Genomic DNA, 18,979 nt, shown 5'->3' with positions numbered 1-18,979 from the left:
AAAAACAAAGGTTTATTTTGGGAGTCGAATATCTAGTTTTTGTGTTTCTCTTATTTTGTTGTAGTATACAAGTTCACCAACTTAAAAGCCTGCTTTCCTGATAATTAGACATTAGAACACCCATTGTGTTTTGTGCACTAAAGAGAACCAATTCAATTTTTTTTTTTTTTTCAAAGTAAAATAACATCCCATTTGCAGAAAGTATATGCTTGCGGTGGCCTAAATTATTTCACTAAAAGGAGTAGGGGAAAGAAAATTAGTGTATGCCTATATCTAGAGCGGGATGCAATCAGCAGGGTTATTGATTTTTGTGACGCAAGATGACCAGAAAGAATTTTTTTTTTTTTATTACCATGGCAACATATTCCTCTGCAGTTAAATTTGAATCACGATTCGAGGAATTTACTGAGGGGAAGTAGATTACTACGTGTGGGAACAACAGCTCACCATTTCAAGCCAGAGTGAGAAAATGGCCGTCTTGAGTAGTTTGATGTTCCTCTTGCTTGAGATGTTTCTTGAGGGTTCAGCGTCTTATAGTGTGAGTGGTCTTTACCGAGGGGTCTGGTACCAGCCGGTAGAGCACCACGCCCTACTAGGCCAGTCGTTCATGAATATCTCAGGCATCTCTGCCGTCAGATGTTCAGTTCGGTGTCTCAGCCATAATGGATGTTTCTCATTCAACTACGATCACACCAATCAAGTCTGTCAGATGAACAACGCCAGTGCTGAGCACGTCTGTGAAAACTTTCAAGGAATGCTGAATGTGTCGTATTACGACGCAACTGCAAAACCAATGTCTTGTCAGGTACTTGTAAATTTAATTCGTTCATGTGTGTTTTCACATTGTTTTTTTTTTGGTCGTTTTCTATCCATTTATTTCATGACGGACATGTTGAAAGGATAAGCTAGTTTTCACCTGGAATTGTTTTTTTGCAAACGTTAAACTTCACGTTACGTAACAATAAAACAATTTTTTAAGTAATTGTTTGTCAAGATTTTTATGTTTACAAAGTTTTTTGGGGGTTGACTCCGCCTACCCCTTTTGTGCGTCAGTCGATGCAAACTTTGCCTTGATGCGTAGAGTAAACACACGTGAAAAGTACATGCAAGTGCAAGTCATTGAGTTGTACGTTTCGAAAAAGTTGTTTTCTTACATTTATTTTTTTCCCGGCAATGCCGACCAAGTGTATAATGCTGCTGGATGCAGCAAAACAACTAAAGATGGGGTCAGTCTGCATGACACACAAGAGCAATAGTGCAGTGGTCCGGTCCGACATTGTTTTAGCACTGCACTGTAATGTTCCACTGTAAAATTACAGTAAATTAATTACTGGCAGCTGAGTTGCCAGTAACTTACTGTAAAACTGAAAGTAAAGTTTTACTGTAATCATATACAGTAACAAAATGTCATGCTGTATTTTTATTAACTGGTAAATTGCTGTACTTTTTACAGTTAGAGACATGGTGCCGTTCATTTACACGGTAAATTACTGTACTATTTGTACAGTAGTTAGGTTTTACTGTACAAAACAAGTTATATTTACAGTAAAAATTACAGTAATCTCGATTGAAGTTTACAGTAACGAAAGATTATATTGTAGATTGTTGTCTGCACACTTCAAATCCAACAAACAGTGACAATTGTTTTACGTTTAAAATGTTTTATTGCAAAAAATTCTGAATAAACAAACCTGAAATTAACCCCTGCACCGCCCGAGTTTGCTGAAAACAAATTTTTCAAGATTCTTGCGGTAAATTATTTGAATCGTAGTTCAAATTTTAAAAGATAGCCATGGCTTAATATTTATGCACACTTTTACCCTTTCAGTATTTGTATAAAAGTACAAGTTGTCATGGGAACAATAAATGCCTCTCGTTAAACGGCTATGGTAATTTTTATGGCGAATATTTGTTTGTAAGGATAAACTGGACACAATAGCTTTTCAAGGCTTTTATCTGGCTCATTGCTCATACTGATTAAATGCGAAGGCGTTAGTTTTTGACAATATCATCATGAATGATGACTACATGTATACAGTTTACTTTGTGTTTACTATAATGAGCGCTTTTGTTTTTAGCTCTTGTTGGGTAAGAGCTAAATTATTTCATCATCATTAGCTTCGACAAGTCAACTGTGAAGGGAGAATTAACAATGATCTATAAAAAACTAGATTGTGTAGACCTACTCATGACTATTCGAGTTTTCTTTTGATGTTTTGTTTTTGTTTTTGTACAAACACAAGCTAGCGAGATTTCCTCCTACCGCATACAATGTATCGCTAGGCGGCTTGGCTAAATTGTTAAAGGCACAAATTGAAAAATTTAAAATTTTATCAAAACATATCATTACATATAAAAGCTTTTAACTTGCTCCACAGAATGGTAGTGTTTCTGACAACGCTCCAGTAAACACCTGTTTGGGTTTTGGTGAGTAATCAGAAGTTAATGTTATTTTGTGGGAGCATGTGAACATAATTTGAAAATTTTGTTGTTGAGTCCTTTCTGCAATGAAGGCATGATGTGTATGAGAAAATCTTTCCGTTCCTGATCCAGAGAAACTTGGTCTTGAAGATGGTTCGATTCCCGATGAGAGCCTCTCCGCATCAAGTAACTGGGAAGGCAGAGATAAGAGTACAGCAGCTGGTGGCCGTCTCAACAAGACATCGCCAAATACCCTTATCATAGGAGCATGGTGTCCTATGGTTTCGGATACCAACCAGTGGATACAGGTGAATTTAGGTTACTCGACCTACGTCACAGGGGTACTCACACAAGGGCGTTATAGTGGATCTCCCCAATGGGTGACGAAGTACAAAGTGCAGTTTGAACCGCCCTCACCGGCTTGTCTTGTTGACGTGAAAGACCAACTTGGTCAAACTCAGGTATGATGATGTAGTGTCCTTTTATGTCACATTTTTTCCGATGATAAAACCCTCTACCATCTTATTATACTTGGAGGTTGAAACTGAGATCAATTTTTTACTCAATTGCCCATTATACAATGCTCTTAGGGAACAAATGCTTAACTTTGTGAGTGGAAATAATGCACCTTTTCAGCTGTTTACTAACAGTGAAAAATTTGAATTTCTTATGAGTTCTACAATTATTAATTGTGTTGCCAAATTCGTCTTTTTATTTATGAACTGAAAAGAAACAATGTCTGATTGCCTCTGTTGACTTAATTTTTTTCCTGCCAATGTATATTAAAATAATTCAGGTTTAAAATTTTGATGTAACCCTCCCTGGGTTAAGGGGTGTGTTCCAAAAAAATAAAATAAGAATATACGCTTTTTATTCCCTTTCTAGATATTCAATGGCAACACCGATCAGAACAGCATCGTGGAGGGGCGCTTCTTCAAGCCCGTCTTGACGGTCAAGATTCGCATCGTGCCCGTTAAGTGGACTAACTTCATCTGCATGCGTTTCGAGCTGCTTGGCTGTTAGTAAGTTACGTGAAGTAAATGAAGAACGGTAACTTTTGCAAAATGGAGAAAAATCATTTAATGTCAGATTTGTGACCATTCAGTAACGTTTTATAACAACATAATTATATCCTTTGCCTCATTATCATCAATGTAAGCTCTTTGTCTCGGTAGTGTTTAGCAATAGTTATTTTTTCTTTGGGGATGAGTTTTAAAAAATGTAAAATCTCAAACGAGTTATGGCCTCTCATTCGGCACACACTTGGTGGCGCACTTTATTGTGGATCACCACAATTGGAGGAAGTCGTACCCCTGTTCTTGCGTTGGAAAGCATGGTTAAAGGCCTTAAACTGTTTAATAAGGAGACGAGTGTTCCGTTGTACAACTTTAAATACTCACAAACATGGTTCATCTTTAAAGCCACTGGACGCTTTCGGTAAACAGTATTGTCCAACGGCCCACACTTCGTGTATCACAACTTAAATATAAAATAAAAAACCTGTATAAATTTAGGCTTAATCGGTCATCGGAGTCGGGAGAAAATAACGGGAAAACCCACCCTTGTTTCCGCACGTTTCTTGGTGTCATGACATGTGTTTACAATAAATTCGTAATTCTCGATATCGAGAATTGATAGTTGTTTTAATGTTTTCTCAAAAAGTAAAGCATTTGATGGAATAATATTTCAAGGGAAGTCTTTTTTAGTAAGTTATTTGTAAACCTGTGAACTTTTTTTTCTGGCTTTAAAGGGTCTGGGTATTTGTTGTGGTACACAAAAAACAATGTCCACAGATTTACATTAAACTACAGCACCTCAGTAAGTAATATTTTAAGGTAATCCTTCTTTTTTTCGTTATCTTCAAACGGTGTAATCTTAATGTATCTTTAGACATTGTGTTTGTGTTCCAAAAGAACCCCAATCCTTTAAACCTTCATCGTACAAATTAGATCAATTATATTTTTTTCACGTCAAAAGAAGGTGTGTAACACTTACGTAGACTTTACAGGAATTTATGAAAAACCCATTTTAACAGTTTTCAAATGTTTTTAAAACGTGCTTGGAACATCTTACGATAACCACTAATTACAATTAATCATTTAAATTTGTTATCTTCGTACTGCAATATTTCATTCTAAATTGTTATTAAGTGTTTTATTTGTTTATGTATTTTTGTGTAAGAACACAATATCCACGTACCACTGATAAAAATAATATGAGATCATATGATAAGCGAAGGTTCGGAAGCTGTATTCGTTTCAAAATAACATGAAGGTTTTTTTTTACTGGACAATAGAGCTGACGTCACAGTCACATCACCTTGTTTCACGTGACATTACATAATAAAGGTTAATTTTTGAGAGTCAATTATCTGTTTTTGTGTTTGTCTTATTTGTGTCTTATTATTCTGTATAACATTCAGAATACCATAACATCAAAATTGCAGAAAGTAAACGCTTGCGGTGGCTTCATTATTATTCATCGTTTATACAGCGGCTAAATGCCGAAATGTACAGTTAACAAAAACGTTAAACATTAAAATATAGTATTGCATAAAGAGAATGAAATATCAATGAAATTGCTTTCAGTAAAGAGTAAGGGAAAAGTAATTAGTGAATGTGTTGCAGCCTGCATGGTATTGACTTTTGTCACGCAACATGACCAGAAAGAACGGTGTTTGTCATTACCATGGCAACATATTCCTCTGCAATTTAACTTGAATCGCGATTTTTCAGAAGTTTACTTAGTGGAAACAGATTATTATGTGGGTAGGGCAGCTAGTCATTTCAAACCAGAGTGAGAATATGGCAGTGCTGAGTGGTTTGATTGTTCTCTTCCTTGAGGTGTTTCTTGAGGTTTCATTATTATTCATCGTTTATAGAGCGGCTAAAAGCCGAAATATACAGTTAACAAAAACGTTAAACATTAAAATATAGTATTGCATAAAGAGAATGAAATAACGTCATAATCACGTCACCTAGTATCACGTGAGATTTTAAAAAAACAAAGGTTCATTTTGGGAGTCGAATATCTAGTGTTTGTATTTGTCTTGTTTTGTTGTCTATAAGACGATGTGACCTCTGACGTCACACGAAAACCATAACATGATTCGCGCGCATACCGCCCGGCAAAACCTTTGTGTTTTGGCAGCCAGCTAGAAAGTGTACGCAATCTTACTAACTCTTTGCCCGGCGAAACATGACGTATTATAGTGTTTGTCAACAGAGGGCGGTTTGAATGTAAACATAGGTCACATATTATAAGCCTGCTTTCCTGATAATTAGACATTAGAAGACCCATTGTGTTTTGTGCACTAAAGAGAACCAATTTCATTTTTGTTTTATTCTTTAGAGTCTAAGTACAATAACATCCCAATTGCAGAAAGTATATGCTTGCGGTGGCCTAATTGATTTCACTAAAAGGAGTAGGGGAAAGAAAATTAGTGTATGCTTAGTTAGAGCGGGATGCAATCTGCATAATTGTTACTTTTTGTGACGCAAGATGACCAGAAAGAATGGTGTTTTTTTATTACCATGGCAACATATTCCTCTGCAGGTGGGAACGGCAGGTCACCATTTCAAGCCAGAGTGAGAAAATGGCCGTCTTGAGTAGTTTGATTTTCCTCTTGCTTGGGATGTTTCTTGAGGTTTCAGCGTCTTATAGTGTGAGTGGTCTTTACCGAGGGGTCTGGTACCAGCCGGTAGAGCACCAGGCCCTTCTAGGTCAGTCGTTCATGAATATCTCAGGCATCTCTGCCGTCAGCTGTTCAGTTCGGTGTCTCAGCCATCATGGATGTTTCTCATTCAACTACGATCACACCAATCAAGTCTGTCAGATGAACAACGCCAGTGCTGAGCACGACTGTGACAACTTTCAAGGAATGCTGAATGTGTCGTATTACGACGCAACTGCAAAACCAATGTCTTGTCAGGTACTTGTAAATTTAATTCGTTCATGTGTGTTTTCACATTGTTTTCTTTTTGTCGTTTTCTATCCATTTATTTCATGACGGACATGTTGAAAGGATAAGCTAGTTTTCACCTGGAACTGTTTTTTGCAAACTTTAAAGTTCACGTTACGTAACAATAAAACAATTTTGTTAGTAATTGTTTGTCACGATTTTTATGTTTACAAAGTTGTTTGGGGGTTGACTCCGCCTACCCCTTTTGTGTGACAGTCGATGCAGACTTTGCCTTGATGCGTAGAGTAAACACACGTGAAAAGTACATGCAAGTGCAAGTCATTGAGTTGTACGTTTCAAAAAAGTTGTTTTCTTACATTTATTTTTTTCCCGGCAATGCTGACAAGTGTGTAATGCTGCTGGATGCAGCAAAACAACTAAAGATGGGGTCAGTCTGCATGGCTGGTCAGACACACAAGAGCAATAGTGCAGTGGTCCGGTCCGACGTCTTTTTAGCACTGCACTGTAATGTTCCACTGTAAAATTACAGTAAATTACAGTAAATTACTGGCAGCTGAGTTGCCAGTAACTTACTGTAAAACTGAAAGTAAAGTTTTACTGTAATCATATACAGTAACAAAATGTCATGCTGTATTTTTATTAACTGGTAAATTGCTGTACTTTTTACAGTTAGAGACATGGTGCCGTTCATTTACACGGTAAATTACTGTATTATTTGTACAGTAGTTAGGTTTTACTGTACAAAACAAGTTATATTTACAGTAAAAATTACAGTAATCTCGATTGAAGTTTACAGTAACGAAAGATTATATTGTAGATTGTTGTCTGCACACTTCAAATCCAACAAACAGTGACAATTGTTTTACGTTTAAAATGTTTTATTGCAAAAAATTCTTAATAAACAAACCTGAAATTAACCCCTGCACCGCCCGAGTTTGCTGATTTTTTTTTCTCAAGATTCTTGCGGTAAATCATTCGAATCGTAGTTTAAATTTTAAAAGATAGCCATGGCTCAATATTTATGCACACTTTTACCCTTTCAGTATTTGTATAAAAGTACAAGTTGTCATGGGAACAATAAATGCCTCTCGTTAAACGGCTATGGTAATTTTTATGGCGAATATTTGTTTGTAAGGATAAACTGGACACAATAGCTTTTCAAGGCTTTTATCTGGCTCAATGCTCATACTGATTAAATGCGAAGGCGTTAGTTTTTGACAATATCATCATGAATGATGACTACATGTATACAGTTTACTTTGTGTTTACTATAATGAGCGCTTTTGTTTTTAGCTCTTGTTGGGTAAGAGCTAAATTATTTCATCATCATTAGCTTCGACAAGTCAAATGTGAAGGGAGAATTAACAATGATCTATAAAAAACTAGATTGCGTAGACCTACTAATGACTACTCGAGTTTTCTTTTGATGTTTTGTTTTTGTTTTTGTACAAACACAAGCTAGCGAGATTTCCTCCTACCGCATACAATGTATCGCTAGGCGGCTTGGCTAAATTGTTAAAGGCACAAATTGAAAAATTTAAAATTTTATCAAAACATATCATTACATATAAAAGCTTTTAACTTGCTCCACAGAATGGTAGTGTTTCTGACAACGCTCCAGTAAACACCTGTTTGGGTTTTGGTGAGTAATCAGAAGTTAATGTTATTTTGTGGGAGCATGTGAACATAATTTGAAAATTTTGTTGTTGAGTCCTTTCTGCAATGAAGGCATGATGTGTATGAGAAAATCTTTCCGTTCCTGATCCAGAGAAACTTGGTCTTGAAGATGGTTCGATTCCCGATGAGAGCCTCTCCGCATCAAGTAACTGGGAAGACAAAGATAAGAGTACAGCAGCTGGTGGCCGTCTCAACAAGACATCGCCAAATACCCTTATCATAGGAGCATGGTGTCCTATGGTTTCGGATACCAACCAGTGGATACAGGTGAATTTAGGTTACTCGACCTACGTCACAGGGGTACTCACACAAGGGCGTTATAGTGGATCTCCCCAATGGGTGACGAAGTACAAAGTGCAGTTTGAACCGCCCTCACCGACTTGTCTTGTTGACGTGAAAGACCAACTCGGTCAAACTCAGGTATGATGATGTAGTGTCCTTTTATGTCACATTTTTTCCGATGATAAAACCCTCTACCATCTTATTATACTTGGAGGTTGAAACTGAGATCAATTTTTTACTCAATTGCCCATTATACAATGCTCTTAGGGAACAAATGCTTAACTTTGTGAGTGGAAATAATGCACCTTTTCAGCTGTTTACTAACAGTGAAAAATTTGAATTTCTTATGAGTTCTACAATTATTAATTGTGTTGCCAAATTCGTCTTTTTATTTATGAACTGAAAAGAAACAATGTCTGATTGCCTCTGTTGACTTAATTTTTTTCCTGCCAATGTATATTAAAATAATTCAGGTTTAAAATTTTGATGTAACCCTCCCTGGGTTAAGGGGTGTGTTCCAAAAAAATAAAATAAGAATATACGCTTTTTGTTCCCTTTCTAGATATTCAATGGCAACACCGATCAGAACAGCATCGTGGAGGGGCGCTTCTTCAAGCCCGTCTTGACGGTCAAGATTCGCATCGTGCCCGTTAAGTGGACTAACTTCATCTGCATGCGTTTCGAGCTGCTTGGCTGTTAGTAAGTTACGTGAAGTAAATGAAGAACGGTAACTTTTGCAAAATGGATAAAAATCATTTAATGTCAGATTTGTGACCATTCAGTAACGTATTATAACAACATAATTATATCCTTTGCCTCATTATCATCAATGTCGTAAGCTCTTTGTCTCGGTAGTGTTTAGCAATAGTTATTTTTTCTTTGGGGATGAGTTTTAAAAAATGTAAAATCTCAAACGAGTTATGGCCTCTCATTCGGCACACACTTGGTGGCGCACTTTATTGTGGATCACCACAATTGGAGGAAGTCGTACCCCTGTTCTTGCGTTGGAAAGCATGGTTAAAGGCCTTAAACTGTTTAATAAGGAGACGAGTGTTCCGTTGTACAACTTTAAATACTCACAAACATGGTTCATCTTTAAAGCCACTGGACGCTTTCGGTAAACAGTATTGTCGCACGGCCCACACTTCGTGTATCACAACTTAAATATAAAATAAAAAACCTGTATAAATTTAGGCTTAATCGGTCATCGGAGTCGGGAGAAAATAACGGGAAAACCCACCCTTGTTTCCGCACGTTTCGTGGTGTCATGACATGTGTTTACAATAAATTCGTAATTCTCGATATCGAGAATTGATAGTTGTTTTAATGTTTTCTCAAAAAGTAAAGCATTTTATGGAATAATATTTCAAGGGAAGTCTTTTTTAGTAAGTTATTTGTAAACCTGTGAACTTTTTTTCTGGCTTTAAAGGGTCTGGGTATTTGTTGTGGTACACAAAAAACAATGTCCACAGATTTACATTAAACTACAGCACCTCAGTAAGTAATATTTTAAGGTAATCCTTCTTTTTTCGTTATCTTCAAACGGTGTAATCTTAATGTATCTTTAGACATTGTGTTTGTGTACAAAAAGAACCCCAATCCTTTAAACCTTCATCGTACAAATTAGAACAATTATATTTTTTTTATGGAATAAATATTTCAAATTAGATCAATTATATTTTTTTCACGTCAAAAGAAGGTGTGTAACACTTACGTAGACTTTACAGGAATTTATGAAAAACCCATTTTAACAGTTTTCAAATGTTTTTAAAACGTGCTTGGAACATCTTACGATAACCACTAATTACAATTAATCATTTAAATTTGTTTTCTTCGTACTGCAATATTTCATTCTAAATTGTTATTAAGTGTTTTATTTGTTTATGTATTTTTGTGTAAGAACACAATATCCACGTACCACTGATAAAAATAATATGAGATCATATGATAAGCGAAGGTTCGGAAGCTGTATTCGTTTCAAAATAATATGAAGGTTTTTTTTACTGGACAATAGAGCTGACGTCACAGTCACATCACCTTGTTTCACGTGACATTACATAATAAAGGTTAATTTTTGAGAGTCAATTGTCTGTTTTTGTGTATGTCTTATTTGTGTCTTATTATTCTGTATAACATTCAGAATACCATAACATGAAAATTGCAGAAAGTAAACGCTTGCGGTGGCTTCATTATTATTCATCGTTTATACAGCGGCTAAATGCCGAAATGTACAGTTGACAAAAACGTTAAACATTAAATTATAGTATTGCATAAAGAGAATGAAATATCAATTAAATTGATTTCAGTAAAGAGTAAGGGAAAAGTAATTAGTGAATGCGTTGCAGCCTGCATGGTATTGACTTTTGTCACGCAACATGACCAGAAAAAATGGTGTTTCTCATTACCATGGCAACATATTCCTCTGCAATTTATCTTGAATCGCGATTTTTCAGAAGTTTACTTAGTGGAAATAGATTATTATGTGGGTAGGGCAGCTAGTCATTTCAAGCCAGAGTGAGAAAATGGCCGTGCTGAGTGGTTTGATGTTTCTCTTGCTTGAGATGTTTCTTGAGGTTTCAGCATCTTATAGTGTGAGTGGTCTTTGCCGATGGGTCTGGTACCAGCCGGTAGAGCACCACGCCTTTCTAAGTCAGTCGTTCATGAATATCTCAGGCATCTCTGCCGTCAGATGTTCAGTTCGGTGTCTCAGCCATCATGGATGTTTCTCATTCAACTACGATCGCACCAATCAAGTCTGTCAGATGAACAACGCCAGTGCTGAGCACGTCTGTGAAAACTTTCAAGGAATGCTGAATGTGTCGTATTACGACGCAACTGCAAAACCAATGTCTTGTCAGGTACTTGTAAATTTAATTCGTTCATGTGTGTTTTCACATTGTTTTTTTTTTTGTCCTTTTTCTATCCATTTATTTCATGACGGACATGGGATAAGCTAGTTTTCACCTGGAACTGTTTTTTGCAAACGTAAAAGTTCATGTTACGTAACAATAAAACATTTTTTTTAAGTAACTGTTTGTCACGATTTTTATGTTTACAAAATTTTGGGGGGGTTGACTCCGCCTACCCCTTTTGTGACGTCAATCGATGCAGACTTTGCCGTTATGCGTAGAGTAAACACACGTGCAAAGTACATGCAAGTGCAAGTCATTGAGTTGTACGTTTCGAAAAAGTTGTTTTCTTACATTTATTTTTTTCCCGGCAATGCCGACCAAGTGTATAATGCTGCTGGATGCAGCAAAACAACTAAAGATGGGGTCAGTCTGCATGGCTGGTCAGACACACATGAGCAATAGTGCAGTGGTCCGGTCCGACGTCTTTTTAGCACTGCACTGTAATATATGTTCCACTGTAAAATTACAGTAAATTACTGGCAGCTGAGTTGCCAGTAACTTACTGTAAAACTGAAAGTAAAGTTTTACTGTAATCATATACAGTAACAAAATGTCATGCTGTATTTGTAATAACTGGTAAATTGCTGTACTTTTTACAGTTAGATAAATTGTGCCGTTTATTTACACGGTAATTTACTGTACTATCTGTGTAGTAGTTACAAGTTTTACTGTACAAAACAAGTTATTTTTACAGTAAAAATTTCAGTAATCTCGATTAAAGTTTACAGTAACGAAAGATTATATTGTAGATTGTTGTCTGCACACTTCAAAACCAACAAACAGTGACAATTGTTTTACGTTTGAAATGTTTTATTGCAAACAATTCTTAATAAACAAACCTGAAATTAACCCCTGCACCGCCCGAGTTTGCTGAAAACAAATTTTTCAAGATTCTTGCGGTAAATTATTTGAATCGTAGGTCAAATTTTAAAAGATAGCCATGGCTTAATATTTATGCACACTTTTACCCTTTCAGTATTTGTATAAAAGTACAAGTTCTCATGGGAACAATAAATGCCTCTCGTTAAACGGCTATGGTAATTTTTATGGCGAATATTTGTTTGTAAGGATAAACTGGACACAATAGCTTTTCAAGGCTTTTATCTGGCTCATTGCTCATACTGATTAAATGCGAAGGCGTTAGTTTTTGACAATATCATCATGAATGATGACTACATGTATACAGTTTACTTTGTGTTTACTATAATGAGCGCTTTTGTTTTTAGCTCTTGTTGGGTAAGAGCTAAATTATTTCATCATCATTAGCTTCGACAAGTCAACTGTGAAGGGAGAATTAACAATGATCTATAAAAAACTAGATTGTGTAGACCTACTCATGACTATTCGAGTTTTCTTTTGATGTTTTGTTTTTGTTTTTGTACAAACACAAGCTAGCGAGATTTCCTCCTACCGCATACAATGTATCGCTAGGCGGCTTGGCTAAATTGTTAAAGGCACAAATTGAAAAATTTAAAATTTTATCAAAACAGTTCATTACATATAAAAGCTTTTAACTTTAAAATTTCTAATCATACCAAGGAACGTCCTTATAATCACTGGTTAAAATACATATTTGATGATACTTTGTTTATTTTCTCGTCTGGCTTTCAAGAAGGATTTTCCCATCACTCTATGATGATTGTGTTAATACACCATTTCCATGATCTGTGTTCTCATCATAGCATCCTCAACAAATTCAAATACCTTAAATGTGTCAGAATTTCAAAACTTCTGATCGATGAATACATACAGCCCAGACAAGCATAACATAATGTCAATTTTTACAATTTTTTACAAAAAAATACAGTAATATTGCGTGCAACAAAACTGCTGTCTGGAATTTACTGTGGATTACAGTAAACAACTGTAAAATGCAATTACAGTAAACTACTGGGCACAAATACAGTAACATACTGTCAAAGTTACAGCGCCATGTTACAGTGTGTGCAGCATTTTCTCTTCAAAAATCGCGCCTCGATTGACGTCACGAACAGCGCCCTCTCGGGTTGGGGCCTATTCTTAAATTTGTAAATAAGATAAGAACTGATTTTTTAGAACCTTAGTTTACTGTTTATTCACATTCCACTCGTCAAAACACATACATGACAACAGCCGTATTTTGACAAAATACCACTTCCAGGTGACTTTAATTAAACAAAATGAATTGTACCTTGCTCCACAGAATGGTAGTGTTTCTGACAACGCTCCAGTAAACACCTGTTTGGGTTTTGGTGAGTAATCAGAAGTTAATGTTATTTTGTGGGAGCATGTGAACATAATTTTAAGATTTTGTGTTGAGTCCTTTCTGCAATGAAGGCATGATGTGTATGAGAAAATCTTTCCGTTCCTGATCCAGAGAAACTTGGTCTTGAAGATGGTTCGATTCCCGATGAGAGCCTCTCCGCATCAAGTAACTGGGAGAAACGCAAAGTCTCAACGCCAGCTGATGGCCGTCTCAACAAGATACCGCCGCCTGCTGACGCTAATACCATAGGAGCATGGCATCCTAGTATTGCAGATACCAACCAGTGGATACAGGTGGATTTAAGCAACCCAACCTACGTCACTGGGGTACTCACACAAGGGCGTTATAATGTATATTATGCTCAGTGGGTGACAAAGTACAAAGTGCAGTTTGAACCGCCCTCACCGGCTTGTCTTGTTGACGTGAAAGACCAACTTGGTCAAACTCAGGTATGATGATAAAGTGTCCTTTTATGTCACATTTTTTTCAGATGATAAAACCCTCTACCATCTTATTATACTTGGAGGTTGAAACTGAGATCAATTTTTTACTCAATTGCCCATTATACAATGCTCTTAGGGAACAAATGCTTAACTTTGTGAGTGGAAATAATGCACCTTTTCAGCTGTTTACTAACAGTGAAAAATTTGAATTTCTTATGAGTTCTACAATTATTAATTGTGTTGCCAAATTCGTCTTTTTATTTATGAACTGAAAAGAAATAATGTCTGATTGCCTCTGATGACTTTACTTTTCTCCTGGCAATGTATATTAAAATAATTCAGGTTTAAAATTTTGATGTAACCCTCCCTGGGTTAAGGGGTGTGTTCCAAAGAAAAAAAATTAAAAAAAAAAATAAAATAAGAATAATTATACGCTTTTTATTCTCTTTCTAGATATTCCAAGGCAACACCGATCAGAACAGCATCGTGGAGAGGCGCTTCTTCAAGCCCGTCTTGATGGTCAAGATTCGCATCGTGCCCGTTAAGTGGACTAACTTCATCTGCATGCGTTTCGAGCTGCTTGGCTGTCAGTAGATTACGTGAAGTAAACGAAGAACCGTAATTTTTGCAAAATGTAGAAAAGTCATTTAATATCAGATTTGTGACCATTCAGTATTGTATTATAACAATATAATTATAGCATTTGCCTCATTATCATCAATGTCGTAAGCTCTTTGTCTCGGTAGTGTTAGCAATATTTCATTTCACTTTGGGGATGAGTTAAAAAAAATGTAAAATCTCAAACGAGTTATGGCCTCTCATTCGGCACGCACTTGGTGGCGCACTATGGTGGATCACCACAATTGGAGGAACAATTGGTACACCATGTTCTTGCGTTAGAAAGCATGGGTTAAAGGCCTTAAACTGTTAATAAGGAGACGAGTGTTCCGTTGTATAACTTTAAATACTCACAAACATGGTTCATCTTTAAAGCCACTGGACACTTTCGGTAAAAAGTATTGTCGCACGGCCCACACTTCGTGTATCACAACTTAAATATAAAATAAAAAACCTGTATAAATTTAGGCTTAATCGGTCATCGGAGTCGGGAGAAAATAACGAGAAAACCCACCCTTGTTTCCGCACTTTTCGTGGTGTCATGACATTTGTTTACAATATATCCGTAATTCTCGATATCGAGAATTGATAGTTGTTTTAATGTTTTCTCAAAAAGTAAAGCATTTCATGGAATAATATTTCAATGGAAGTCTTTTTTAGTAAGTTATTTGTAAACCTGTGAACTTTTTTTCTGGCTTTAAAGGGTCTGGGTATTTGTCGTGGTACACAAAAAACAATGTCCACAGATTTACATTAAACTACAGCACCTCAGTAAGTAATATTTTAAGGTAATCCTTCTATTTTCGTTATCTTCAAACAGTGTAATCTTAATGTATCTTTAGACATTGTGCTTGTGTTACAAAAAGAACCCCAATCCTTTAAACCTTCATCGTACAAATTAGATCAAATTAGATCAATTATTTTTTTGTTCACGTCAAAAGAAGGTGTGTACAGGAATTTATGAAAAACCTATTTTAACAGTTTTCAAATGTTTTTAAAACGTGCTTGGAACATCATACGATAACCACTAATTACAATTAATCATTAAAATTATTTATCTTCGTATACTGCAATGTTTCATTCTAAATTGTTATAATGTGTTTTATTTGTTTATGTATTTTTGTTTTAGAACACAATATCCACGTACCACTGATAAAAATAATATGAGATCATATGATAAGCGAAGGTTCGGAAGCTGTATGCGTTTCAAAATAATTATGAAGTTTCTTAACTGGATAATAGAGCTAACGTCATAGTCACATCACCTTGTATCACGTGACATTACATAATAAAGGTTAATTTTTGAGAGTCAATTATCTGTTTTTGTGTATGTCTTATTTGTGTCTTATTATTCTGTATAACATTCAGAATACCATAACATCAAAATTGCAGAAAGTAAACGCTTGCGGTGGCTTAATTATTATTCATCGTTTATACAGCGGCTAAAAGACGTTAAATATTAAATTATAGTATTGCATAAATAATAATAATAATAACAATAACAATAACAATAACAATAACAATAACAATAACAATAACAATAACAATAACAATAACAATAACAATAACAATAACAATAACAATAACAATAACAATAACAGTAACAGTAACAGTAACAGTAACAGTAACAGTAACAGTAACAGTAACAGTAACAGTAACAGTAACAGTAACAGTAACAGTAACAGTAACAGTAACAGTAACAGTAACAGTAACAGTAACAGTAACAGTAACAGTAACAGTAACAGTAACAGTAACAGTAACAGTAACAGTAACAGTAACAGTAACAGTAACAGTAACAGTAACAGTAACAGTAACAGTAACAGTAACAGTAACAGTAACAGTAACAGTAAAAGTAATAGTAATAGTAATAGTAATAGTAATAGTAATAGTAATAGTGCCTAATTACCGTGACTTAGGAAACAAATAGGTTTTTAGTTGCAATTTAAATGTGTCTAATGAAGAAGCTGTGCGCATGCCTATTGATAGAGTATTCCAGAGGGTTGGTGCTGCATATGAAAAAGCCCTATTACCATAAGAGGTGTGTGTCCTCGGTGTCACAAGAAGACACTTGTTTGATGATCTGAGGCTGCGTTGAGGAATGTAATAAAGAGAATGAAATATCAATTAAATTGATTTCAGTAAAGAGTAAGGGAAAAGTAATTAGTGAATGCGTTGCAGCCTGCATGGTATTGACTTTTGTCACGCAACATGACCAGAAAGAATGGTGTTTCTCATTACCATGGCAACATATTCCTCTGCATTTTAACTTGAACCGCGATTTTTCAGAAGTTTACTTAATGGAAATAGATTATTATGTGGGTAGGGCAGCTAGTCATTTCAAACCAGAGTGAGAAAATGGCCGTGCTGAGTGGTTTGATTGTTCTCTTGCTTGAGATGTTTCTGGAGGTTTCAGCGTCTTATAGTGTGAGTGGTCTTTACCGAGAGGTCTGGTACCAGCCGGTAGAGCACCACGCCCTTCTAGGCCAGTCCTTCATGAATATCTCGGGCATTTCTGCCGTCAGATGTTCAGTTTAGTGTCTCAGCCATCATGTATGTTCTTCTTTTAACTACGATCACATCAATCAAGTCTGTCAGATGAACAACGCCAGTGCTGAGCACGTCTGTGACAACTTTCAAGGAATGCCGCATTTTTCGTATTACGATGCAACCGCAAAACCAATGACTTGTCAGGTATGCTGTATTTATTAATTATCAGTGCGTATTAATTTTTCATATAATTAATTTATGCGTTTTCTGTCTTTTTGTTTCATGACAGACATGTTCCTCTGTAAGATCAAATTGTATGAATCTTACATTTATTAAACAAAAAGAGTTGCACAGAATTTACTCGTGCGTTCGTTTACACCTTCTTCAACAGAATGCTTACATTTCTGGCAATGGAGAATGTGCTCCTTTGAAGACCTGTTGGGGTTTCGGTGAGTAATCAAATAATAACTGTTCGTTTTAATTCCATTTAAGCACTAAAAACAAATTAACAGGGCGTACCACAACAAACGATGAAGTTAAGAATACAAATGAAGTTACCAATTTTCCTGCCTGATGTGAAACAAGTTAAATTGAGAAAGATCGCATTGCCAAACAGGCAGTATGATTATTTTGAACATACGTTAAAGGCACTGGACACCATTATCGATAATTACTTAAAATGATTGGTAGCATACACTAACTTGGTAATGAGTATGGAGAGCTGTCGATAGTATAAAACATTGTGAGAAACGGCTCCCTCTTAAGTAAACGTAGTTTTTGAGAAAGAAGTAATGTCTCACTAAAATATTCAAATTTGTTTCGATACTAAACTATTTAAATTTATTTCGAGACCTCAGCTGAGGTCTCGAAATCAAGCATCTGAAAGCACACAACTCTGTGCGACAGGGGTGTTTCCCGATTATTATCTCGCAACTTCGATGACCAGCATTCAGTTCAAGTTTTCACAGTTTTGTTATTTTGTGCATAACATGTTGATATACAAACAAGACTGGTCATTAATAATCACCAAATGTTTCCAGTGTCTTTAAGAACATTCAATACACCATGGATGATTTTATCACGACTCGGTTCAATAAGACACTCTAAAGCCACTCTAAAACAACTCGGGCAGGGCCCGTCAACTATGTCTAAAGACCATCTATAAAGATTCCTTTCTGCCTGTTGCGAAGTTCACCTTTTTAATAATATTGTCAAGATATTACGGTAAAGTTTCTATGTTGTATATTAGTGTGTATTTTTTTCATATGGACCCTCACCCGTTCACATTTCTGTAGTTGTGTAGTCTTGTTGTGTATTGTGTTTATGCATTCAATTCTTTTTAAATCTCCTTTTGCAAAAGGAAGACTTTTTTGCGGTGTACGCAACTAATACGGTATAATTCTGTTTCCGATCCAGAGAAACTTGGTCTTGAGGACGGTTTGATCCCCGATGAGAGCCTCTCCGCATCAAGCAACTGGGTCGGACCGCAAACGTCAACACCGGCTAGTGGCCGTCTCAACAAGATACCAATTGACAATACCATAGGAGCATGGCACCCTACGGTAGCGGATGCCAACCAGTGGATACAGGTGGACTTAGGCAATCCGACCTACGTCACTGGGGTACTCACACAGGGGCGTTATGAGCATTATCAATGGGTGTCAAAGTACAAAGTGCAGTTCGAACCGCCCTCACCGGCATGTCTTGTTGATGTGAACGACCAACTTGGTCAAACTCAGGTATGATGATTGCTTCATTTGATGTCACTCATTTTCAGACGAAAAACTCCCCTGCCCGTCTTTCTGTACTGTTTTTTAAATTCTCTTTCTAGATGTTCAATGGCAACTCCGACCAGAACAGCATCATGGAGAGGCGCTTCTTCAAGCCAGTCTTGGCGGTCAAGATTCGCATCGTGCCCGTTGAGTGGAATGATTTCATTGCTCTGCGTTTTGAGCTGCTTGGCTGTAAATAA

At 36.2% G+C, this 18,979-nt stretch overlaps 2 protein-coding genes and 1 pseudogene across 2 annotated transcripts; all 3 read left to right on the top strand.

Annotated features, from left to right (window-relative positions):
- Positions 1-469: 469 nt before the first annotated feature.
- Positions 470-3,444, top strand: LOC139947341 (retinoschisin-like). The gene is made up of 4 exons (XM_071945238.1): positions 470-805; positions 2,379-2,427; positions 2,554-2,882; positions 3,307-3,444. The coding sequence occupies exons 1-4, from the start codon at positions 470-472 to the stop codon at positions 3,442-3,444; spliced, it is 852 nt and encodes a 283-aa protein (XP_071801339.1).
- Positions 3,445-10,824: 7,380 nt separating this feature from the next.
- On the top strand, positions 10,825-14,496 carry LOC139947337 (retinoschisin-like). Its single transcript, XM_071945233.1, has 4 exons — positions 10,825-11,160; positions 13,397-13,445; positions 13,571-13,908; positions 14,356-14,496. The coding sequence occupies exons 1-4, from the start codon at positions 10,825-10,827 to the stop codon at positions 14,494-14,496; spliced, it is 864 nt and encodes a 287-aa protein (XP_071801334.1).
- A 2,379-nt stretch (positions 14,497-16,875) lies between these two features.
- Positions 16,876-18,979, top strand: LOC139947495 (retinoschisin-like; annotated as a pseudogene).

This window comes from Asterias amurensis, chromosome 14, assembly GCF_032118995.1.
Source record: "Asterias amurensis chromosome 14, ASM3211899v1".
In the NCBI taxonomy this organism is placed as follows: Eukaryota; Metazoa; Echinodermata; class Asteroidea; order Forcipulatida; family Asteriidae; genus Asterias; species Asterias amurensis.
This window is presented reverse-complemented; position numbering and strand designations above follow the sequence as displayed.